We start from the raw sequence: 25,792 nt of genomic DNA on the forward strand, positions 1-25,792 counted from the left end.
AAAAAAAAAAAAAAAAAAAAAAGCAGGAATCTGGAGGTGAGGAGATAGGAGGGAGGGTATACTTTTAAAAGGATGTCTTAAGTTCAACTGGAAGTTTTCATGTTTATCCGTTGCTGGCCAGTTGCATACTCTAACATTGCCAAGCTTCTTTCTGTAAAGTTTGTTTCATATTTAAATACCTTGTGAAGGTAGCTTTTCAGTAAATTGAGGGGAATGTCTGAGTTCCTCTCTGGGTTAATTTCATTCAGGGCAGCAACCACCAGACATTGTGTGAATTGGAGTGACTCAGTTGAAGGAAGACTTGGAGCCACAGGTAAAAACACGGGCCCTGGGGGCCCTCCCTTGTGGGGAGGACAATCTGTTTCCCAAAATTTATTATATAAAAGATTAGGTAATCAGGTAGATCTCAAGGGGATGAGGGGTCTTAAGCTGACATCTCGATAACTTTATATTTTTACTGAGTTGTTGACCAATGAAGGCTGAGGACTTTATATAAAGTATCTTCTTTTTTTTTTTTTTTTTTTCTGAGCCGGAGTGTCACTCTGTCACCCAGGCTGGAGTGCAGTGGCGTTTTCTTGGCTCACTACAACCTCCGCCTTCCGGGTTCAAGCGATTCTCCTGCCTCAGTCTCCTGAGTAGCTGGGATTACAGGCGCCCGCCACTACGCCCAGCTAATTTTTGTATTTTTAGTAGAGACAGGGTTTCACCATGTTGGCCAGGCTGTTCTTGAACTCCTGACCTCTGGTGATCCGCCTGCCTCGGCCTCCCAAAGTGCTGGGATTACAGGCGTGAGCTACCGCTCCTGACCTATATAAAGTATCTTCTTGTATATTTTGTCTGATTTAAGCCATACTCTTTCATACTTCTCCCTCCTCCTTCATTTACCTAGGATGACTATATAATTTATTTTTCACAGCAGGGCACTTTTTAGAATGGAAGTGGACACTACTCATCATGATGCCAGAATGACGGGTATCATTCACTACTCGTAATTCAGCACTAATAATAATGGGTATCATTCGGGTTCATTTCAGGCAAACTAGGATGCAGATGACAGCTTCTTCCTATCATTTCCTACCCTGACCACCGAGGCTGAGGTCCAAAATCAAAAAAGAAGTCAATAATAAACTCATATCTGTTTATTCTCCCCAAATCAGGGGACACAAAGACTTTTTTTTTTCTGATGAGTGGGTAATCCTAAAATAAGCAGGAAATGCCTGTGGCTCAGCCTAACTCAAGGTGAGATGAAGCTGGAGCTGGGAGCTCGAAAGTGTCCCCCAGCTCCCTCCTCACTTCGCCTGTAACTCCACCTCTGCAGAAGGTACAGTAGAATTGGTAGCTGTGTCACTGGTTTGGGTTGAGTCCTCGGTCAGGGCCCTCTCCAGACTGGCGGGAAGGGAGTGGATCAGCCTCTCCCGGAAGTCCTGGCCCATGAAGACATAGAGCATCGGGTTGAGGCAGCTGTTGAAGAAGGCCAGGGCACTTGTCACATCCACTGCAATGCTAATTTCTTTGTACATGCCTTGCAAAAACTCATAGATTCTGAGTGTGGCTATAATGGCCACCACCTGATATGGGGACCAGCAGAGAAAAAAGGCAGCTGCAACAAAGGAGATGACCCGCAAGGGACGACTGGACTTAATCAAGCCTTGCTTGTAGATCTTGATGGCAATAAGCCCATAACTGACAGCGATAATGGTCACGGGTGCGCCGAAGCCAATGGTGAACCGGATGATGCCTCTCACCGTAAACATAGCAATGGCCACCTTCATCCTCTCTTTAGGGTCGTTGGTCCAGGGTGAAAAGTTAAAAGCGCAGGCTACTGTCCCTGGCCCCATTTTATGAGGTACTGTAGTCACATAAATGATAACTGGCAATGTGAGGAGCACAGCCATCACCCAGGGCCCCATGATCACCTTCTTGGCCAGGCTCACGGTGCGGTGGTTCTGGGTCCAGATTGGATTCAGGACACAAACACAGCGGTCCAGAGCAATGAGGCTGATCAGGAAGACACTTCCAAACAAGTTGATATCCACTATGGTAAAGATGAATTTGCACAGGAACCAACCGAAAGGCCAATGGCCTCCCATGGCCTTCCTGACTATGAAGAATGGCAAAGTGGAGGTGAAACAGAAGTCAGCCACGGCCAGGTTCAGGTAACTGATGGTGGTGACTGTGCGTGTCATCCGGAATCCAGCCACCCAGATCACAAGCCCGTTGCCCAGGACCCCGAGGACAAAGGTGACTGCAAATACCAGATAAGTGACAATATCCAGGAAGAGATAGCCAGCAGATACAGCAGATGTCCCTCCAGCCATGTTCGTGGGGAAAGAGGAATTTGTCTCCATCTTGTCTGCTCCTGAAATAGTGCAGTCGTGGTCATTCCTCAGTTACGAACCTCCGCACCATTTCCCCACCCCCTCATTTCTGCCCCTGCCAATTTTCCCGCTCCTAGCTTTCTCACCTTCCCCTAGAGCTCCCACGACAGCCAGAACATCCTCACCACTGTCCCTTACACATGACCACATCTATACATTGGCAATCTTTTATTGTACCTGCTGGGCAAGATTACATCTTTTTTTTTTTTTTTTTTTGAGATGGAATATTGCTCTGTCAGCCAGGCTGGAGTGCAGTGGCGTGATCTCTCACTGCAACCTCTGCCGCCTGGGTTCAAGTGATTCTCCTGCCTCAGCGTCCTGAGTAGCTGGGACTACAGGTATGCACCACCCCACTCCTGGCTAATTTTTGTATATTTAGTAGAGGTGGGGTTTTGCCATGTTGGCCAGGCTGGTCTTGAACTGCCGACCCCAAGTGATCCACCCACCTCAGCCTCCCAAAGTGCTGGGATTACAGACGTGAGCTACCACGCATGGCCAAGATTGCATCTTATGACACATCCTCATAATTGCTAACATGCAACCCCCTACCAGGGAGATTAAATGGCTAAGGAAGATAGGGTCCTTGACCTCCAAGAGGAGAATATGGGGCCAAAGATGTATAGAGAAAACATGTATTCAGACAAAAATGTTCATAGAGACACTCCTCACTATAGCCAAAAGGTAGAAACAACCCAGATGTCCATCAACAGATGAATGGATAAACAAAATGTGGTTTATCCACCCAATGGAATATTATTCAGCCATAAAAAACAATGAAGCACTGATACATGCTACAATGTGGCTGAACCTTGACAACATTACGCTAAACAAAAGAGGGCTGGATGTGGTGGCTCACGCCTGTCATCCCAGTGCTTTGGGAAGCTGATGTAAGAGGATTGCTTGAGCTCAGGAGTTCATGATCGGCCTGAGCCACATAGCAAGATCCTCATCTCTACAAAAAAAAAAAAAAAAATTAAATTAAATTAGCTGGATGTGGTGGCACACACCTGTAGTCCTAGCTACTCAGGAGGGTGAGATAGGAGGCTCACTTGAGCCCAGGAATTCAAAGTTAATAGTGTGCTATGATTGAGCCACTGCACTCCAGCCTGGGCAACAAAGCGAGACGCTGTCTCTAAAATCAAAAAAGAAAGGAAGGAAAGAAGGAAGGAAGACACCACAAGTCACATTTTGTATGATTCCACTTGTATGAAATATCCAGAGTTGCCAAACTCACAGAGCACGAATGCAGATTAGTGATTGCCATGGACTGGGGAAAGTAGGAAGTGGGGAATTATTGCGTAATGCATATGCGGTTTTTTGTTTGGTGTGATAAAAAAAAGTTCTGGAACTAGATAATGGTTATGGTTGCAACACATTATAGATGTACTTAATGCCATTGAATTGTACATTTAAATGGTTGACTTTTTTGTTGTTTGAGATGCAGTCTCATTCTGTCACCCAGGCTGGAGTGCAGTGGTGCGGTCTTGGCTCACTGCAACCTCTGCCTCTCGCATTTAAGTGATTCTCCTGCCTCAGCCTCCTGAGTAGCTGGAATTACAGGCGCTTGCCACCATGCCCGGCTAATTTTTATATTTTTGTAGAGATGGGGTTTCACCATGTTGGCCAGCCTGGTCTCAAACTCCTTGACCTCAGGTGATATGCCCACCTTGGCCTCCCAAAGTGCTGAGATTATAGGCGTGAGCCACTGTGCCCAACCTAAAATGGTTAACTTTTTGTTATGTGTATTTTACCATCAATTTAATAAAGAAAAAATAACAGTGTAAGATATGAGAAAATCAGTGGGCGACAGCTTCAGTGACCTAGTGTCACACAAACGTGGACTAAGACTTTCTCTTGCCCATGACTCTGCATGAGAACTATAAGATATGCAACTTCTTGGCCGGGCACAGCGGCTCACACCTGTAATCCCAGTACTTTGGGAGGCCGAGGCAGGCAGATCACGAGGTCAGCAGTTCGAGACCAGCCTGGCCAACATGGTGAAGCCCTGTCTCTACTAAAAATACAAAAATTAGCCAGGCATGGCGGCAGGCGCTTGTAGTCCCAGCTACTCCAGAGGCTGAGGCGGGAGAATCACTTGAACCTGGGAGGTGGAGGTTGCAGTGAGCTGAGACTGCGCCATTGCACTCCAGCCTGGGTGACAGAGCAAGACGCCGTTTCAAAAAAAAAAAAAAAAAAGATATGCAACTTCTCCACTCCAAATTCTGCTCCCTCTCTCCCTTTAAGGTCATGAAATCTCCCTTTCTTCTCTCATCGTGGGAAGCAAGGCATAGTACTTGGTTAGTTTTTCAACACAGGTCAAATGGATCCGTGAGTGATACTAAACGATGTATAATCAAGTATTATATCCAATGGATTCTGTGCTAGAAGAAGTCAGAACAACAGACTCCGTTTCCACTCTCGTCTCGGTGGTTACCTTGGCCAGATGGATGGGAGGTGCTTCTCCATCCATTGGATGGGCTCAGCACTCTTGGGGATGTAGAAGACCGTCATAGAAATAATAGTCCCAATATGTATTGGATATGACATTTCATTAGATCAGGTATGCAAAGTGCATGCCAGGTCTTGCCAAGAGCTGGTCTTCTCTCTTTTTTATTAAATTTTATTTATTTATTTTTTTTGAGATGGAGTCTCTCTCTATCACTCAGGCTGGAGTGCAGTGGCGTGATCTGAGCTCACTGCAACCTCCGCCTCCCAGGTTCAAGCGATTCTCCTGTCTCAGCCTCCTGAGTAGCTGGGATTTCAGGTGCATGCCGCCATGCCTGGCTAATTTTTTTTTTTATTGTATTTTAGTAGACATGGGGTTTCACCATGTTGCCCAGGCTGGTCTCGAACTCCTGAGCTCAGGCAATCCACCTGCCTCAGCCTCCCAAAGTGCTAGGATTACAGGTGTGAGCCATTGCACCTGGCCTGGTCTTCTCTTCTAATGCTTGCAGCAGCCTTCCTCAAAATTGTTACTTTGAGGGTCACTGTCTTCATGGTACCCATTTTGCAGATGAGGAAAGTGACACTTAGAGCATTTCAGTTAATTCCTTAAAGTCACCCAACAGCCCAGGCTGTCAAATTCCAGCAAAAGTCTCTTTATGCCTCTGCCCTGCCATGCTACCAGCAAAGAAGAGCTGTCTAGTACACTAGTCGCTCACCACATGTGGTTTTTAAGCACCTGAATTGTGGCTAGTCCAATTGGAGATAGGCTGTAGGAGTAAAATACCCATCAGATTTCAAAGACTTAGTATGAAAAATATATTGTGACCATCTCATTAATAGTTTTTATATTGACTACATGTTCAAATGATAATAATTTAGCTATTTAAGTTTAGGTTAGATATTTTATTAAAATTAAGTTCACATGTTTCTCTTCACCTTTTTAAAGTGCCTACTTGACACTTTGAAATTACATGTGTGGCTCACATTTCTAATGAACTTTGATACTCTACAATCTCAGAAACAACTCAGAGATGTCTCCCTCCCCTACCACCCATCCAACCACCAAAATACCCCGAGGACTCTTTGTCCTCAAGAATCTCTAAGGCAACCAGTTCAGAAGATTGTTGCAATGAATGAGGAAGATTCTGCAATAATGAGCCGGAACATACCAGAGGGGAAAACGTGTGCAATTTTGTCCAATTATGGTTCAAGGGAAAAATCCTGTGATTTGCAATGAACACAGACCTTGGTGGCTGCCATCGATGAAGCACTTTATGCTTGGCAATCAGTGTACCACATCCTCAACTTTCTTGCCTCTGATCTCAACAAGCGCAGCATTGATTATACATCATCATCACTGTGTGACACACGAGGAAACTAGGCGCTTGGTGAGAAATGACCAGCCAATGTCTGCAGGTTCATGAGAGGGCAGGGCTGTATTCCGCTGCTGGGTCCCATGCACCATGCAGAACCAGTCTCTTCATGTGGAGACTCATCACTGATCTGAAAGGTGACTGCTTCTGTATTGCACTCATTTCCCCATGACCCGTCATAATCATTAGGGCTCTTTTGCTTTCTCCTGAAAGCTTCAAACCAAACATCCTTTCCCACCCCGACTCAAGCCCTCAAGCTGATGCCCTTGCCTCTTGCTCCACCAGATTCTCCTCCTGCTGGCTCCTGTATCACTGTTCTCTGCCTTCACCTCAATGACCAGAAAACAAGTGTTCCCATCCAAGAACTACCCTCTACTGGTCCCACAAAACTCATTCCCCCATTTACTCAAGAAATTCCCTCCTTCACTTATCCCCTCTCTCTCCTGCAGCATCATACTGTCTCTGTATTCCATCATTCCCATCAGGACCCCAATAAAGTCTACAGCCTATTTGTTTATTTATTTATTTATTTAAGATGGAGTCTCACTCTCTCACCCAGGCTGGAGTGCAGTGGTGCAATCTGAGCTCACTGCAACCTCCACCTCCCAGATTCAAGCAATTCTCCTGCCTCAGCCTCCCAAGTAGCTTGAATTACAGACGCCTACCACCATGCCTGGCTTATTTTTGTATTTTTAATAGAGGTGAGGTTTCAATATGTTGGCCAGACTGGTCTCGAACTCCTGACCTCAAGTTATCCATCTGCCTTGGCATCCCAAAGTGCTGGGATTACAGGCATGAGTCACTGTGCCCGGCCTGTCTAGAACCTCTTTAAAAAAATTATTCTTCAATTCCACATCCTTCTTCAACCAAAGAGTCTATTGTGTTCACCAGCGTGTTAAGTGTGTTTACGTCAGGCTACCCAGTCCCCCAGAATATGTTTCTTACCTGGACCATCCACCAGCTGTGGTCTTGCTCTGGGTAGTTCTAGGTCTGGGTCTCCTGGGGAGTGTGACTCAGGCTCTAATGATCTCAGCAAAACATATACCAAGGAACAGGAGGAGAGGTAAAGGAACTGAAACCAGCTAGGTAGCAGGAAATAGGAAGTCAGAGCTTCTTCTGATTTTTAATGGCCCCAAGAATACACCAATATACTGTCTGTTTTAATGGCATTAGGACGGTGGGCTGGGCCTGTTTAGAAACTCATGTACCTGACTGTATTTCTCAGCCTCAGTCTCTGTGGGATGCAGAGGTTCAATGCTCTCAACATCAAGTGCCAAGACATCCAAGTGTCCGGGCCCCTGTTCCCTCCAAGGGTCAAGGTAAAGAAAGCAGCAAGTACTGAGGTGAGAAGAATCAGAGGGAAGCAATGAAAGGCAGAGAAGAAGTCATGAGGGATGGAGAACAGAAACACAGAGAGAGGTAAGGGAGGTGGGGAAGTTGAGACAGTTGGCAGGACAGCGCGTCCACAACCACGCACACCACCAAGATTAACCCCATAATCCTCTGATCTTGTGGAAGCTCGTTTGTAGTCTTCTAGCCCAAAGAAATAACTGTTTTTCTGAAATGTTAAGCATCCTTCCAAGGGTATCAGAGTGATATGGAGAAATATGGGAAGACGGTTAGAGTCAGAGATAACAACACTGATTCTAAAAGCATTATTACCAAGGCCTTGTTGCATTAAGGCTGTTTTTTTTTTTTCTTTTAGAGACGGTATCCTGCTACATTGCCCAGGCATGTCTCAGACCCCTGGGTTTAGTGATCTTCCTGCCTCAGCCTCCCCAAATGCTGGGATTACAGGCGTGAGCCAGGCTGTTTTTAATTCTAAGTAATTTACAATTTACAATTACACCTAACAATGGCTTAACCAGGGGTGTCCAATCTTTTGCCTTCCCTGGGCCACACTGGAAGAAGAAGAATTGTCTTGGGCCACACATAAAATACACTAACACTAACGATACCTGATGAGCTAAAAAAAAAAAAAAAAAAAAAAATCCCCCAAAAATCTCATAATGTTTTAAGAAAGTTTATGAATTTGTGTTGGGCTGCATTCAAAGCCATCTTAGGCCATGGGCTGGACAAGTTTAGCTTAGAACCAAGAGGAAATTTATGGTTTACTTTACAAGAATTTTGCAACAGGGTAATACTAGGTTAGGTTATATCTGGAAAATATCATCAAGAACTACGTTCATTTTAATCTTTTCTTTTTATTATCCCTAATATGGTGACTTTTTTTCTTGGGGATTGCCACTTCATGGCTCCAAGAAAGCCACCATAGCTCCTGACTTCACACTATAGCAGGGGTCCCCAACCTCCGGGCCATAGACCAATACACAGACCGATACTGGTCTGTGGCCTGTTAGGAAGTGGGCTGCACAGCGGGTGACCAGTAGGCGAGCAAGAGAAGCTTCATCTGTATTTACAGCCACTCCCCATTGCTAGCATTACTGCCTGAGCTCTGCCTCCTGTCAGATTAGTGGCGGCATTAGATTCTCATAACAGTGTGAACCCTACTGTGAACTGTGCATGCCAGGGATCTGGGTTATGTGCTCCTTATGATAATCTAATGCCTGATGATCTGTCACTGTCTCCCATCACTCCCAGATGGGACTGTCTAGTTGCAGGAAAACAAGCTCAGGGCTCCCACGGATTCTACATCATTGTGAGTTGTATAATTATTTCATTGTATATTACAATGTAATAATAATAATAGAAATAAAGTCTACAATAAATGCAATGGGCTTAAATCATCCTGAAACCATCTACCCCGCCACCTCGTGGAGAAATTGTTTTTTATGAAAGTGGTCCCTGGTGCCAAAAAGGTTGGGGACTGCTACACTCCAGCATCCCACACAAGGAGGATGGGGATAAGACGGAGAATCACTGAAGATCTTTAATCAGAAGGGTGATATGTTCATTTGTACTTTATAAACATTTGTGTTTGTATTTTGTAAACATTTTCTTGGGATCATAACAACAGATGCATTTTAGAAGGTTCCCAAGGTATGAAGGGTAACAAATGAGGACATGTCTAGGAGTCACATGGAAGCCAACACTTTGTAAGGGGATTAAAATAAAGTGAATGGCAGAGGACATCATCATGCACAGAGGAGAAGGGCCCAAATGTCAAGAGAAAACAAGAGACAAGGGATTCTACAGAGAGTAATTGCCAGAAAAGTTTGTAGGTCTTTTGAAGGCTGACTGTTCTTCCTAAAATGGGGGTCCTGGGATACCCCTACCTATTTCCCATGAGCCCTCTTTTCTAAAACATAAGTAGGTTTTCTCCCTTGCTACCAAATGGCCCGTGATGAGCACACTAGGTTAGGCAAAAATAGAGCCAAGTGTGTGTTCCAAAGTGACTATGGTGAAGAAAAAAGGGAAAGTCTTAAAATGGACTTCCACTTCTGTGTTTGTGTAAGGCTAAAAGGGAAGATGTCTTAGGGTTGACCGGAGTGGGAGTATTCCTGCCTATGCTGCAAAAATCCCTGACTCTTCTGGTAACTGAAACATCAGAAATGGCCTCTGCGAGCAGCACAGCCTCCCAGTAAAGCACTGGACTGAGGTGGTGAAGCCAGATTGCCTGGACTAGAATCCCAGGACTACTGTTCACTAGCTCTGGACAAGCCAGCTAATCCAGGGGTCTCAAATGTTTCCCCCAACTTTTTTTTTTTTTTGAGACAGAGTCTCACTGTGTCACCCAGGCTGGAGTACAGTGGTGTGATCTTGGCTCACTGCAGTTTTGCCTCCTAGGTTCAAGTGATTCCCCTGCCTCAGCCTCTCCAGTGGCTGGGATTACAGGTGCCCGCCACCACGCCTGGCTAATTTTTGTATTTTTTAAGTAGAGATGTGGTTTTGCCACGTTGACCAGGCTGGTCTTGAACTCCTGACCTCAAACAATCACCTGCCTTGGCCTCCCAAAGTGCTGGGATTACAGGATGGAACCACTGCACTGGGCCACAACATTTCCTATGAAGGGCCAGATGGTCAATATATTTCATTTGGCAGGCCATAGGGTCTCCATCACAACTCCTTGGCTCTGCTGTTGTAGCCTGAAAACAGCCACAAGCAAAGTTGTAAATGAGGAGCATGACTGTGTGTCAATAAAACTTTATTTAAAACACTACAATTGGACTTCATGTAAGTTTCACATGGCACAAAATACCCTTCATTTGATTTTCTTTAGCCGGTAAGAAATATTAAAGCCATTCTTGGCTCTTGGGCCATACAAAAACAAGCGGTGTGCTAGATTTGACCCCTAATTTAACTGCACTGGGTCCCAGTCACTTCACCTGTGAATAGAGAGCAATGATACTTACAGAGGTGTTTTCTGGAGCAGAACAAGTAAGATCAGTGATACAAAGCACTTGGCACGAATTCCAGTGCAATAAGTATTATCAATATCTTAGTAATTACATAAACCTCTCTATCTGCTGTTTCACATTCTCTGCGGTGAACCCATCCATGCTTAAAACTTGAACCACACCTTAGCTAACATTCACCAGACCCCTGTCTCTAGCTCAGACCTGCCCTTGATGTCCAGACACATCATTTTGCGTTCCTGTTTCCTTTCAAACTCATCTGCAGCCTTTGCTCTCCTCCCCTTCCCCCACAACTCTGTTAAGGACTAAATTGTGTCACATTCCCCTTCAAATTCTTAGGTTGAAGCCCTCATCCTATGATATGGTTTGGCTGTGATTCAACCCTGATCTCATCTTGAATTGTAGCTTCCATAATTCCCATGTGTTGTGGGAGGAACCAGGTAGGAGACAGTTGTTTCACGGGGGCGGTTTCCCCCGTAATGTTCTCATGGTAGTGAATACGTCTCACGAGATCTGACGATTTTATAAGGCGTTTCCCCTTTCACTTGGTTCTCATTCTCTTTTGCCTGCTGCCATGTAAGAGGTCCCTTTGTTCTTCCTTCACCTTCCGCCATGATTGCGAGGCCTCCCCAGCCATGCGGAACCGTGAGTCCATTAAACCTCTTCCCTTTATAAATTACCCAGTCTTGGGTATGTCATTATTAGCAGCATGAGAACTGACCAATACACCCCAGCATATCAGAATGTGACCATATTTGGGGATACAACCTTTAAAGAGGTAATTAGCTGAAACTGAGGTCATTAGGGTGTGCCCCAACTTAATATGACTGATATCCTTATGAAAAGAGGAGATCCAGACACAGACAGGCACAGAGGGAAAACCATGTGAAACTATGAGGAGGAGGCGGTATCTGCAAGCCAAGGAGAGAGGACTCAGGAGGAATCAACCCTGCTGACACCTTGATCTTAAACTTCCAGCTGATAAAACTGTGAGAAAATACATTTCTATTGTTGTAGCCACCCAGTCAATGGTATTGTGTTATTGCAGCTCTAACAAACTAAACACTCTGCTTCTTTTCATTGACTCGTCTCAATGACAGCCCCCACATCCACGCAGTTACCTTGGTGCAACAATTCTGAAGAAAATGGCCACAGTATTCTTGGACACTCCTTCCACTGAGAGAAAGGCAGGCATATTCTATCCCCTCTCCCCTGGAACCTGGGTAGGGCTGGGATTACTTTGACCAAAGAATGTGGCAGAAATGACTCCAAATAGCTTTCAAGGCTAGGTCAAAAAAGGCTAGGAAGCATCTTCTGGTTCTCCCGGGACTCGCGTTCTGGAGGAAGGCAGCCATTGTCCTGGGACTGTGATTCCTCTGAGACCACCATGCTGGAAAGGCTGCCCATAGGCACTTGCTGCAATACCAGCCTAGTTCAGCATTTGAGTCATTCCAACCCGGGCATCTGACGTGTGAATGAAGGAGCTCTAGATGACTCCAGTACCCAGTCTTCTAGTCACCCCCAAACCTTTGAGTTTTGGATGGCAAAGACAAGCATCCCCTCTGTGCCTTATCCTAATTCCCAACCCACATAATCCATGAACATAATGAAATGGTTGTTTTACATGCTATGATTTGGGTGGTTATACAGCAATCATGAATTATGAATGTGGGCTTCATAAAGACCCTTCATGCTTCCTCATTCTCCAGAGCCATTTGTCTCCAAGCCCAGTCTACCAAGCCTGGAAATCTCTCCCTAAACTACACCTCCTCTTTAGCACACTACTCCAGCACAGGCAACTATTCGACAAGTTCACCTTGATCTCTGGCAACTTCTTACCCTTTAAGATCTCTGCCTCCAACTGGGAACATTCTCAGAGTCATCCCTTTGTAGGAGGACTCTAGAACAATGTTTTTTGGAAGCACACACCTGACAAGTCACTCTCCTGCTTAAATAGCTTTTCGTGTTCTTAAGGAGAAATTCCAAGTTCTTTTTATAGCAGTCAAGACTATCCAAGAAATTGCCTCTGCCACCCTCTACATACTTAATGCTTATTGCTGTCTGTCTCATCATCTATGCTCCAGTAACCAAAAGTAACCTGCTTTGTTGTGATCCCTTTCCTTGGTGTTTTTACTCCCCTCTGACCAGAATGCATTATTTTTTCTCCTTTATCTGAGTCTTTAAGACTCAGCCTACATGTTCCCTCCTCCGGATATTGACTCTAGATCTGTGAATCTGAGTTAGTCGTTCCTTTTAGGGGACCCCACAAGGAGCCAGGCATCTGTCTATCACTACATGCCCCCACCCTATTGTAACTAAGCACTGCATTCTCACCTCTCTATTAAGGTGGTCCACAGAGTCCATGTCTGATTGATCTCTATGTCTCCAGCAGCCAGCAAGGAAGTACCTCTTTAGAAACCTGCACCTATACAATACCTACCACCATTTATTTCTTGATATGTGAACTCCATCGAGAACAAACAAGTAAATGTAGGTAATGTGCCTTCTTCTTTTCTTTTTTTTAGATGGAGTCTCGCTGTGTTGCCCAGGCTGGAGTTTAGTGGCACAATCTCGGCTCACTGTAACCTCCGCCTCCTGGGTTCAAGCAATTCTGCCGCCTCAGCCTACAAAGTAGTTGGGATTACAGGTGCCCACCACCACGCCCAGCTAATTTTTTTTGTATTTTTAGTAGAGGCGGGGGTTTCACCATGTTGGCCAGGATGGTTTTGAACTCCTGACCTCAAGTGATCCACCCACCTCGGCCTCCCAAAGTGCTAGGATTACAGGTGTGAGCCACAGCGCCCAGCCAGTAATGTGCCTTCTTAAGTTCTGTGAGCCATTCTAACAAATTATCAAAACAGAGGAAGGGGTTATAAACATCCTCCCACCCCCGATTTATAGCCAGTCAGTCAGAAGTACAGGTGGCCACCTGGGACTTGGATTGGTGTCTGAAGTGAGGACAGTCTTGGGAGAGCGAGCCCTTTAAATTGTGGGATCTGACACTAACTCCAGGTAGACAGCGTCGGAGCTGAATTGAATTGTGAGATACCCAGTGGTGCCCCAGAGAATTGGAGAATTGCTTGATATGGAAAAGACCCACACATCTGATGCCAGAAGGACCGCGTAAGTCGAGAATTCAGTTTGACTTAATCATCGTATTTGGGCTTTATTGCGTGACTGAAACTCTTCTCACTTCAGTAATTGTTTCTTTCATTTTCATGAAACTCTGAAGAAGGAAGGGCTGGACATTCAGATTCCTTGACCCTTAACATTTGGAAGCATGAACTCCAGTCTCTCACTGAAGGCTAGAGGTGAAGGAACATTCAGACACATTGGTTTCTAAGAAGAGTCCGCTGACAACATACCCAAGGTGTCTTCTGAAAATTATAAGAAATCCTGAGTTTCTGTTACGGGATTGGCTTCAGCTCCATTGTCCCTCCCCCATCATTCAACAGTCTCTGCAAAAGCCCTTGGAGCCTGTGTTGCTCCACCGGAAGCCAAGAAGCACACAGGAGAAGGAGCTTAGCTGCTGGTAAGTTGGGGACTGACAATTTAAAATTTATCGTTGGAAGTCCTGCTCTCTGACAAACACCTCCTAAATTCTAGAGCAGTGCTGTAATGGAGAATCCACCTGCCACAGGCGGCTTTTGAGCACTTAATGTTTCTATCTTGATCTGAAATGTGCTTAAGTGTAAAATATACTTAGTGTAGTTTAATCATTAGTATGATCAAAATAATACAACTTATCTCATTAATAACTTTTATTTTGGTTACGCGTTCCAATGTTTTTTTTTTCATTTGCGGGGTTACATGAAACATATTATTATAATTAATTTCCCCCAATGATTTTACTTTTGTAACATGGCTACTAGAAAGTTGTAAGTCAGGTGTGTGGCTGGCATTTAGGGCTTGCATTACCCCATCTCTACTAAAAATGCAAGCAACAACAACAACAAAATAGCCAGGCGTAGTGGTGGGAGCCTGTAATCCCAGCTACTCAGGAGGCCGAGGCAGGAGAATCGCTTGAACCCAGGAGGCCGAGGTTGCAGTGAGCCGAGACCGTGCCATTGCACTCCAGCCTGGGCGAGAAGAGTGAAACTCTACCTCAAAGATAAATAAATAAACATGTGAAGGAGCCAGGCGTGAGGAGCTTAAGAGGAAGAGCATGGTAGGCAGAAGGAAGAGAGAAGGCAGAAGCTCTGAGATGAAAATGAGCTGCATGTTCAAGGAATCGAGCCCGCTGTGCATGGAGCAAGGTGTGTCCCATGAATGTGCAGAGATGAGGTCTGAGGAACGCACGGGGCAGGTCCAGGGATACTGGAGGGAACTTAAGATAAGGATAAGTTAGAAGTTTGGAAGCCATTAGAAGGTGTTGAAACTAACATCACCATTTTATTGGACCCTGTTTTTTTTGGGTTTTTTTTGAGACAGAATCTTGCTCTGTCGCCCAGGCCGAAGTGCAGTGGCACAGTCTCGGCCCACTGCAAACTCTGCCTCTCAGGGTCAAGCGATTCTCCTGCCTCAGCCTCCCGAGTAGCTGGGATTACAGGCGCCCGCCATCACGCCCAGCTAATTTTTGTGTTTTTTTTTTAGTAGAGACGGGGTTTCATCATGTTGGGCAGGTTGGTCTTGAACTCCTGACCTCAGGTGATCCACCCACCTCAGCCTCCCAAAGTGCTGGGATTACAGGAGTGAGCTGCTCCCGGCCCTTATTGGACTTTTTTTTTTTTTTTTTTTTTTTGAGACAGAGTTTTGCTCTTGTTGCCCAGGCTGGAGTGCAATGGCACGATTTCAGCTCACTGCAACCTCCGCCTCCCTGGTTCAAGCGATTCTCCTGCGTCAGCCTCCCGAGCAGCTGGAATTACAGGCACATGCCACCATGCCCAGCTAATTTTGTATTTTTAGTAGAGATGGGGTTTCTTCATGTAGGCCAGGTTGGTCTCGAACTCCTGACCTCTGGTGACCCGCCTGCCTCGGCCTCCCAAAGTGCTGGGATTACGGGCGTGAGCCACTGCACCTGGCCCTTACTGAACTTTTTAAAAGTTCATTTGGTTGCCTTCTGGAGATTGGATTGCAGGGCAGGGGAAAGCAGGACCAGGAACAACCTATTTGCAAAGTTGGCGCAAACATTCCTGCCTGACAGGACCACGGACACGGGTTGTGGAGATAGAGATGGCCGTGGCTGTGCATTCAGCAGGTTCTGTAGAGAGAATTAATAGGACTTGGATGGGATTGTGGTGAGAGAAAGGGAAATGAAAGATAAGTTCTAGTTTGGAAGCTTTAACAACTGAATGTTTAAACTCAAATAGACACAAAATACTGGAAGAGTGAGTGGCATGTTTGGGAGGATGAGACAATCAACTGTGTGGTTGAGCCACGTTAGGTTTGGAGTGTCTACGGGACTCCCGTGGGGAGAGGTTATATCAGACTGGAGCACCAGAGAGAGGCCAAGGCTGATAGTTTAGATGAAAAGAGAGCACGATATTTTAAGCCCTGAGACTGGATAATATCACCTATAGAAAGACTATATAGAGATAAGAGAGGTGGGGAACAAGTAAAAGCTGCAGGACGCTCCTAAATTTAGAGTCAAATTTAGAGCAGAAAATACTAGCAAAGGGGACTGAAAAGAGGTGGCCAATTGAGCTTTAAAGGCAAGTGAAAGTGTGTTGTGTGTACATTTATCATCTCATGGCACAGGAAAAACGTGATTTAAGGAGAAGGAAGTGATCCAATGGGTCCTATATCACGAAGATATTGAGATAAGGAACCAGTATGGATTTGCACCCACTGCACTTGCAGCCTTGAGGTCATAAGCAAACTCAGGAAAATGCACCAGGTCAGTGCTAAGGACTGGAGTCAATACAGGCTGGATTCAGGAGAAAAAGTGAGGCAGGGAATCAAAGGGAGCACAGAAAACTCCTTCCAAAATCTGGCTGCAAATTCTCTTCATAGAAAGAATTCTCTTAGGAGAAATAGGGTTAACACCGGAAAGGAATATAGTCCAAGGATCTTTTTAGTTGTTTTTTGTTTTGTTTTTTTGGGGTGGTTTTTATTTTGTTTCTGTTTAGTTTTGTTGTTGCTTGTTTGTTTGTTTTTGAGATGGAGTCACTGTCGCCCAAGCTGGAGTGCAGTGGTGCAATCTCAGCTCACTGCAACCTCTGCCTTCCATGGTTCAAGAGGTCTTCCTGCCTCAGCTTCCCAAGTAGCTGGGATTGCAAGTGCGCGCCATCACGTCCAGCTAATTTTTGTACTTTTAGTAGAGATGGGGTTTCACCATGTTGGCCAGTCTGGTCTCAAACTCCTGGCCTCAAGTGATCCACTTGCCTCAGCCTCCCTAAATGTTGGGATTACAGGCGTGAGCCACCGCACCTGGCCAAGGATGGTTTCTTTTTAAAAGGAGGGGATATGATTTAGGTAACGTTTATGTAATAGTGAGAATGATCTAGTAGAAATAAAATCTTGAGGGTTTGTTTTTGGCAGAAAATGGAAGGACAAATGCAGGAGGAAAGTTTGTGGGAAGATGAGAGGGCATCCTGGGCCAATGTAGGGAGGGAAATTATTGGAAAGAACAAGAAGTCTTTATTCACAGTGACAGGGGCAGGTAGACTGAGGGTCAAGGGAGGAACGGCTGAAAATTTCACATCTAGTTATTACCATTTTCTCATTATAATGTCAGTCAAGGGCATCTGCTAAGAGTGGGAAAAGCAGAGTAAATGGGGTACTTTTTGGAGAAAGCAGGACTGAAATAATTAAGGTGTGGGATAGCAAGTGCACTGGAGAAGTAGAGTAACCTAATGAGGAACTGCTGAGTTTTCATTTGCACTCTGTGGTCACAAATTCAATTGCAACCCTCAATAATTGTGAAAGTCACTTCCGCTCTCTGAGCCGTACTTTCCTACCTGTTACACAAGGATAGCACTTGTCCAAAAGCAAGGATATTGTAATCAGAGGTGATAAAATATATAGTGACTGGCACATATTAAGGACTCACCAAATAGCAGCCCTCATAATCAGTACAGGTATCACCTGTGGTTCGCAGTTCTCCTCCTTACATTACAACTAGGGTGGACCCAAAACTTTGCAATTTTTGCCTTGTTAATCTGTCCTCACCTGTCATTGCACAATCATCCTTCCTTGTTGTATCAACATTTTTTTTGTTGTTGTTTGAGACGGAGTCTCGCCCTCTCACCCAGGCTAGAGTGCTGTGGCCCGATCTTGGCTCACTGCAACCTCTGCCTCCTGGACTCAAGTGATTCTCCTGCCTCAGCCTCCCAAGTAACTGGGATTACAGGTGCCCGCCACCATGCCCAGCCAATTTTTGTATTTTTAGTAGAGACAGGGTTTCACCATGTTGGCCAGGCTGGTTTCGAATTCCTGGCCTCAAGTGATCTACCTGTCTTGGCCTCCCAAATTGCTAGGATTACAGCGTGAGCTACCGCGCCCAGCCTGTATCAACATTTTAAAATGAATTTGAGATTATGGATAGATCGTGTCTTCTAAGTGCCTTGTAGAATGTTTGGAGGGTGGATAGAGAAAATCTGAGTCTGTTGAGGAACTATGGGGTGGAAAGGGTTAACAGCACAATTCTGTTGTAATCAGTCTGACTGAGCTCCAATTCTGTCTCTACTCTTTCTACCTGGGAACGTTGAACAATTAACGTAGCCCATCTAAGTCTTAACTTCCTCGTCTGTACAATGGTTATACTAATTATCAGGTTGCTGCAAAAGTACTTGTGGTTTTTGCTATTATTTTCAATGGCAAAAACGGCAGTTACTTTTGCACCAACCTAATATTGACTAAGATTAATCAATATTCACTGTGTCTCAGGAGTGCTCAGTCCTTACACATATTAACACAGCCCATCCACAGATCCTGTGAGAGGCGTTGTTAGGGTTAAAGGAGAAGCTCCTGGCGTGTGGGTAATGTTCATAAGTAGAGGCAACTATTGCTGTGAGCATCATTCTTGTTCTGACCTTGAACTTCATAATGGATTGAGCCCCATGACACAGCACACAGCCTGGTAAGGGCCAAGAGTTCCCATTTGTCATAGATGTACTCAGTCTAGCCTAAAAGATTTCCGTGTCTATTCTCACTTAATCCTCACCTGAAAGTTAGACTTCACCATAAAATTGTCCTCGTTCTGCAGAGCAGAAAACTGAGGCTCAAAGAGATGTCACTGACTAAAAACTCATAGCGAGGAGACATCACAGCTGAGATTAGAAGAGAGATCTAGCTGACTTCAGAGCCCAGTATTTTTTTTTTTTTTTTAGACAGAGTCTCGCTCTGTCCCCCAGGCTGGAGTGCAGTGGCGCGATCTTGGCTCACTGCAACCTCCGCCTCCCGGGTTCAAGCGATTCTCCTGCCTCAGCCTCCCGAGTAGCTGGGACTGCAAGCGCGCGCCACCGGGCCCGGCTAATTTTTTGTATTTTCGGTAGAGATGGAGCTTCACTGTATTGCCCAGGGTGGTCTGGAACTCCTGACCTCAGGCAATCCACCCCCCTTGGCCTCCCAAAGTGTTGGGATTACAGGTGTGAGCCACCGCATCTGGCTGAGCCCAGTATTCTTTATAACAGTGACTCTCAATTGGGGGTGACTTTGCCTCCGAGGGGACCTTTGACAATGTTTTTGGAACCCGTTGATTGTCATTTCTGGAGAAGGAGTTGCTACTGGTATCTGTGGATAGAGGCCAGGGGTGCTGCTAAACATCCTGCTGTGTCCAGAACAGTCCGCCACAACAAAGAATTACCCAGACCCAGATGTCAATGGTGCCAAGGTTGAGAAACCCTGAGCTACATTAAATAATGTCCATGGAATACCTCAGTGAAACTCACTGGTAATAGCAGGAAGAAAAGGAGGAAATAAGGAAAAGGAAGAAGGCTAAAAATCATCAGACTGGGGCATAGCCCTATCCTAGTAATCTCAGGGGAATCCCTTTCAAAGGCAGGACTTCTGTACGCAAAGGCAGTGGCTCTGGAGTTGTTCATCTTGGTTTCCATATCTTGCTGCCTCCACTGACTGGCTGGGCATGATGTTGAAAAAACTACGGAAGTCTCTGGGCCATGAATTCCCCCACATGTGATGGCTGTTTCACAGTGTTATTATGAGCATTAGATGTGAACAAGTGCTAGGGGATTGCTATTTCTCTTAAAGGTGCTGAATAGCCCAGTCTGAGATGATTCTCAAATTCTCATGGCCATAACAAATCATCCTGGCTTTTACACAAACATATTCTAGAATGAGATTTACGGATATAATTGTTTTTCATTTTTATTATAAGTTCAGGGGTATATGTGCAGGTTTGTTATATAGGTAAACTTGTATCATGGTGTTTTCTTGTACAGATTATTTCATCACTGAGGTATTAAGCCTAATACCCACTACTTATTTTTCCTGATACTGTCCCTCCCCCCAACCCTCTTCCTTCCGGTAGGCCCCAGTGTTCCCCTCTTTGTGTCCATGTGTTCTCATCATTTACCTCCCATTTGTAAATGAGAACATGTGGTAGTTGGTTTTCTGTTCCTGTGTTAGTTTGCTAAGGATAATGAATACAATTTTAACAGGCAGCCTGGATGTTTCTGATAAAGTCCACAGACCACAGCATAAGAAAATGTGTTCAAGTGACATGGGACTTTGTGTTGAATTGGATACAAACATTACAGATGTGACCTGGACCAGAGGCAGGGACTACATGTTTTGGGTTTTTGTTCTTAAAAGAAAAAAACAAACAAAAAAACTTGATCTGAGAAGCTCTGTGGGTTATATTCTTAATGTTATTGTCCACAATTTAGTCACGTGTCCACTACTAAAGCAATCCCTCGCAAAGTAAAAGGAATTCTAGTTAGTGCTAATTAGACTAGTCAAGATTTACTCCCAACATGGAGAAAAGACACCTTCTCTGCAGGGTGAGTAACTAAACACAATTGTGGTTTTTCGAGCAGAGAAGAATGGGGAACAGTTGCTGGGTGGGCAACCAGCAATATCTGTCAAGAGTAAGGGTTTAGAAGTCAGACCAAGCCAAACTGAAGTCCTTAATCTATTATCTACTACCTAAGTGACCTTCAACACATTTCACAATTGCCCTGAGCTTTAATTTATTCTAATGAAAACTAGAAGTAATGAATATTACACAGCTATTACATAGGCCAAACCGGATCCCATATGTAGTAATTAACACAATGCATAGTCTCTAATAAGAACTTCACAAGTATTAATATGACTTATTATTCTCATAGTCTTTATCCCACAGACACCAAAGCTATACAGATCGGCACTGATTATTTGCATTCCAAACAGAGAAGAGCTCCACATCAAGCAGGGACAGGGAAAAGCAGAGGGTAGAAAGCAGAGATGGAACTCTCTTTGCTGACTTCCTCTAGTGCAGAATCCTCAGGATATAACATACTACTACATGTTACCAGTGACTGCTCAAAATTCTCTTCAACAATAACCTCAAGCCAAACCCTCAAACTTTATCTTGAGTACTAGCCAAGCAATAGGTCAAGGGTTCTCACAGTGCGAGGGACAGGAGTTGGGAGACTGGAAAAACCTGGGGCTGAAAGAGGTTGCAGAGCTTGCCAGCGTGTTTGCATTGAGTGATGGGAGACATAGATGTGAGCCTTCTGATTCTGAGTCTTGTGCCTTCCTCACAATGCTGAGGCTGCCTATGCTCAACTTTCCATTGTCCATACAACATCAGTTCAGTATTTTTGCTGGTGGACAGAGCCTTGTAATCCCCTTGGTGAAGTGATCAGCCCGATAAGTGAAATGCATATTGATAATGATGGGAATATGGAGGACTATCCCTTCCCAAAGGAGCATCCAAGAGAATGCCAATTCTATAGCACCATTGTCAACAAGGCTTAGTAGATACAGTAGGTCTCCTGGTAGGAGTGGGAGCTTTAGTGGAAGTTGATGTGAGCTATAAATACAGATGCTGTAAGATGGTTCCACAGCTGAGAAATGGCCATTGTTAGAATGTTTCAGGTGCTGGCAAGATGGAAACCAACTTCTCCACTCCTCCGAATGAATATGAAGTGTCCTATGAGTCTGCTGGCTACACTGTTCTGCGGATCCTCCCATTGGTGGTGCTTGGGGTCACCTTTGTCCTCGGGGTCCTGGGCAATGGGCTTGTGATCTGGGTGGCTGGATTCCGGATGACACGCACAGTCACCACCATCTGTTACCTGAAGCCCGCCCTGGCTGACTTTTCTTTCACGGCCACGTTACCATTCCTCATTGTCTCCATGGCCATGGGAGAAAAATGGCCTTTTGGCTGGTTCCTGTGTAAGTTAATTCACATCGTGGTGGACATCAACCTCTTTGGAAGTGTCTTCTTGATTGGTTTCATTGCACTGGACCGCTGCATTTGTGTCCTGCATCCAGTCTGGGCCCAGAACCACCGCACCGTGAGTCTGGCCATGAAGGTGATCATCGGACCTTGGATTCTTGCCCTAGTCCTTACCTTGCCAGTTTTCCTCTTTTTGACTACAGTAACTATTGCAAATGGGGACACATACTGTACTTTCAACTTTGCATCCTGGGGTGACACCCCTGAGGAGAGGAAGAAGGTGGCCATTACCATGCTGACAGCCAGAGGGATTATCTGGTTTGTCATTGGCTTCAGCATGCCGATGTCCATTGTTGCCATCTGCTATGGGCTCATTGCAGCCAAGATCCACAAAAAGGGCATGATTAAATCCAGCCGTCCCTTACGGGTCCTCATTGCTGTGGTGGCTTCTTTCTTCATCTGTTGGTTCCCCTTTCAACTGGTTGCCCTTCTGAGCACTGTCTGGCTCAAAGAGATGTTGTTCGAAGGCAAGTACAAAATCATTGGCATCCTGGTTAACCCAACGAGCTCCCTGGCCTTCTTCAACAGCTGCCTCAACCCCATGCTCTACGTCTTTGTAGGCCAGGACTTCCGAGAGAGACTGATCCAGTCCCTGCCCACCAGTCTGGAGAGGGCCCTGTCTGAGGACTCAGCCCCAACCAATGACACGGCTGCCAATTCTGCTTCACCTCCTGCAGAGACTGAGTTACGGGCAATGTGAGGATGGGGTCAGGGATATTTTGAGTTCTGTTCATCCTACCCTAACGCCAGTTCCAGCTTCATCTACCCTTGAGTCATATTGAGGCATTCAAGGATGCGCAGCTCAAGTATTTATTCACGAAAAATGCTTTTGTGTCCCTGATTTGGGGCTAAGAAATAGACAGTCAGGCTACTATAGTATTAGTGTTATTTTTTGTTTTTTTGACTTCTGCCTATACCCCGGGGTAAGTGGAGTTGGGAAATACAAGAAGAGAAAGCCTGGTTGGGATTTGTAAGACTTAGACGAGATAGCACATAACAAGGGGAAGAGACTTTAAAGTATAAAGGAAAATGTTTGCTGTAGGTTTGTTATAGCTATTTTAAAAAATCAGACTATGTAAGTTTTCTTCTATTTTTAGTTTGCTAAGAGTTTTACATCATGAATGACTTTGCATATTATCAAATGCATTTTCTACATGTATTAAGATGGTCAGATTATTATTCTTCTTTTATGTAAATCATTATAAATAATGTTCATTAAGTTCTGAATGTTAAACTACTCTTGAATTCCTGGAATAAACCACACTTAGTCCTGATGTACTTTAAATATTTATATCTCACAACAATTTGTTAGAATTTCTGTGTTTATGTTTATATAAAAATGGCTCTGTTATTTCACTTTTTCTACTATCCTTGCTAAGTTTTACTTCAAACTTGTAATGGTCTCTAAAAAGGAATTGAGAAGTAATTCCTCTGATTCTGTTTTCTGGTGTTATATCTTTATTAAATATTCCGAAAAATTCACCAGTGAAGCCAACTTGGTCTTGTGTTTTCTTTCTGGGAAGATTTTTAATAACAGGTTTGTTTTCTTTAACAGTCATTAGACTCTTCCGTTTTTTGTTTTTTTGTTTTTTCCTATCTGTCAGTTTTGGTAAACTGAATTTCAAGGAATTTGGCCATTTCATTCAAACTGTCAAACTCATCGGCATGAAATAGTATAATAACTGTTTAAAAGTTATAAAACGGTATGAAACTTGGCTGGGTGCGGTGGCTCATGCCTGTAATCCAAGCACTTTGGGAGGCCAAGAAGGGTGGATCACCTGAGGTCAGGAGTTCGAGACCAGCCTGGCCAACATGGTAAAACCCCATCTCTACTTAAAATACAAAAATTAGCTGGGCATGGTGGTGTGCACCTGTAATCCCAGCTACTTGGGAGGCTGAGGCAGGAGAATCGCTTGAACCCGGGAGGTGGAGGTTGCAGTGAGCCAAGACTGCGCCATTGCACTCCACCCTGGGGGACAAGAGTGAGACTTTGTCTGAAAAAAAAAAAAAGTATGAAACTTGAAATGCTTTCTTTTATTTATTTATTAATTTCTGATTTTTGTTCTTCTTGTTGTTGTTATTATCCTAGAGCACAGCCTTTGGAGATACGTTTTCTTTTAAACAATGAAAATGTAAGCTCTCTGAAGTCAGGGATTTTGGTCTGTATGGTTCACTGATTGAACCCCATCCTCTATGTGTAAGATACTGTCTGATATGTAATAGACATTCATTAAATACTCATTGAATAAATGAATCAATAAACAATAGTATCACCTAGGTGTCAAGTGAGAAGTTTTAATGTCAAATCAAAATTATCTCCAACCTTCATTACATGAACCAGACCATGTCTAGTAAACACCCATCCTCAAGCACACAATATTTAGAAATTCTCATGTGGCTTACTTTTTCATCAATTTCTGGTTTTGAGCTTCTGCTTTAAGGAAAGTACCATGGCTAACTGTTGCCTCACGCCTTTGTTTTGAAATAAATCAACCCACAAAGGTACTCAGCCCTTTACTTTGCTTTCAGGAAATAAACACTCAGAAATGGTCCTTCGGTGCGGAACATACTTTCCGGATGCACAGGCAAAAGGCAGAACTCTACACGAATATGAGGCAGTCCCGTTATCAGCGTCCTCACTCACTCCACCGCTTCTCCCTTTCCCTCCTGTTTCCCCTAAAGTTATTGCATTTCCAACATTTCCAAAACAGAGAAGTTTACTTAGTTCATTTGCATTCTTGACTCCTATAAATGCTTTCCAGTTCCTAAGAAAAGTATACCCTTTAATGCCCAACTAAGTTGTGGCCACAGAAAATAAGGAACAAAGAGAAAACGCAAGAAGGAAAAACCGGGAGCCAAGAACAGCATATGACCTTGAAACAGGAGAACCAGGGCTTCTAGACTGGCTAATTAACAGCCTTCCCCCACTGCCAGGACAGAGGAGTCTTACTTTCCTTCCCATTGGCCTTGGTTAATTGCAGTGGAACAGTGCCTGCTGCATCCTCCCCATTTTTCTTTTCTTCATTGGAAGTTGCCATTATGGATTCTCAGCTCCAATTGCACCCTTGTGTATTGGGGTCTTCAGAAGCTGAGGATTCTTGGTGTTTACGGGACATTCACCACCAATAAACATTTCTAGACTTGCTTGAATCTGGAAGTCCAAAATAAAACTCTGGGGATAGCGCCCATGGGAAGAACAGGACCACTTTTTCTGTTTGGGGAGAAGAGTGTAGAGACTGTTGAGTACCCAAAGGCATAAGCTCCCCTGGAGACTGCCAGCTGCCTACCCAATATTCTTCCCCCTACTTTATTAACAAATGTGGGCAGCAATTCATTCAGCTAAAATAATCCTTTTCTGAGTCATCCTTCCAGCTAGGTGTGGGTAAATTCTAGGCAGTAAGATACAAAAATAGTATCACATTAGTACATAAGGGGCTGCCTCATTATTTTATTAACAGAGTGTTTATTGATTGATTGATTGATTGAGACAGGGTTTCGCTCTGTCACCCAGGCTGGAGTGCAGTGGCACTAATCACGGCTCACTGCAGCCTTGACTTCCCAGGCTTAGGTGGTTCTCCCACCTCAGCCTCTCGAGTAGCTGAGACTGCAGGCATGTGCCACCATGCCCAGCTAATTTTTGTATTTTTTGTAAAGACAGGGATTCACCAAGTTGCCCAGGCTGGCCTTGAACTCCTGAGCTCAAGCAATCCTCCTGCCTTGCCCTCCTAAAGTGCTGGGATTATAGGCATGAGCCACTGTACGTGGCATAGAGTTTATTTTTTAGGGCAATTTTAGATTCACAGCAAATTGGGAAGAAAATACAGAGATTTCCCATAAACCCACTGCCCCTGCACATGCACAACCCCTCTCATTATCAACATCCCCGACCACAGTAAACATTTCTTACAGTTGATAGACCTACATAGATACATC

At 44.6% G+C, this 25,792-nt stretch overlaps 2 protein-coding genes across 3 annotated transcripts; one reads left to right on the forward strand and one right to left on the reverse strand.

Moving 5' to 3' along the window:
- Positions 1 to 524: 524 nt before the first annotated feature.
- Positions 525 to 7,231, reverse strand: FPR1 (formyl peptide receptor 1). Of its 2 annotated transcripts, XM_004089389.2 has the most exons (3): positions 7,142 to 7,206; positions 5,540 to 5,590; positions 525 to 2,359 (listed from the first exon to the last, which is right to left on the reverse strand). In XM_004089389.2, exon 3 carries the CDS (start codon positions 2,346 to 2,348, stop codon positions 1,290 to 1,292), a length of 1,059 nt encoding a protein of 352 aa, XP_004089437.2. In that variant the 5' UTR covers positions 2,349 to 2,359; positions 5,540 to 5,590; positions 7,142 to 7,206; the 3' UTR covers positions 525 to 1,289. The 2 variants fall into 2 exon arrangements, with proteins under 2 accessions (XP_004089437.2, XP_003269901.2); XM_003269853.2 differs by lacking the exon at positions 5,540 to 5,590 and having other exon boundaries at positions 1,125 to 2,359; positions 7,142 to 7,231.
- Positions 7,232 to 21,498: 14,267 nt separating this feature from the next.
- Positions 21,499 to 23,349, forward strand: FPR2 (formyl peptide receptor 2). The gene has a single exon (XM_030821190.1). The coding sequence runs from the start codon at positions 21,507 to 21,509 to the stop codon at positions 22,557 to 22,559; it is 1,053 nt and encodes a 350-aa protein (XP_030677050.1). The 5' UTR covers positions 21,499 to 21,506; the 3' UTR covers positions 22,560 to 23,349.
- Positions 23,350 to 25,792: the final 2,443 nt, after the last annotated feature.

The sequence above is a fragment of the Nomascus leucogenys genome, chromosome 10 (genome assembly GCF_006542625.1).
Source record: "Nomascus leucogenys isolate Asia chromosome 10, Asia_NLE_v1, whole genome shotgun sequence".
NCBI classification, from domain to species: Eukaryota; Metazoa; Chordata; class Mammalia; order Primates; family Hylobatidae; genus Nomascus; species Nomascus leucogenys.

Coding starts and splice junctions, on each gene's coding strand:
- FPR1 (XM_004089389.2), bottom strand. CDS start 2,348: ATGGAGACAAATTCCTCTTTCCCCACGAACATGGCTGGAGGGACATCT.
- FPR2 (XM_030821190.1), top strand. CDS start 21,507: ATGGAAACCAACTTCTCCACTCCTCCGAATGAATATGAAGTGTCCTAT.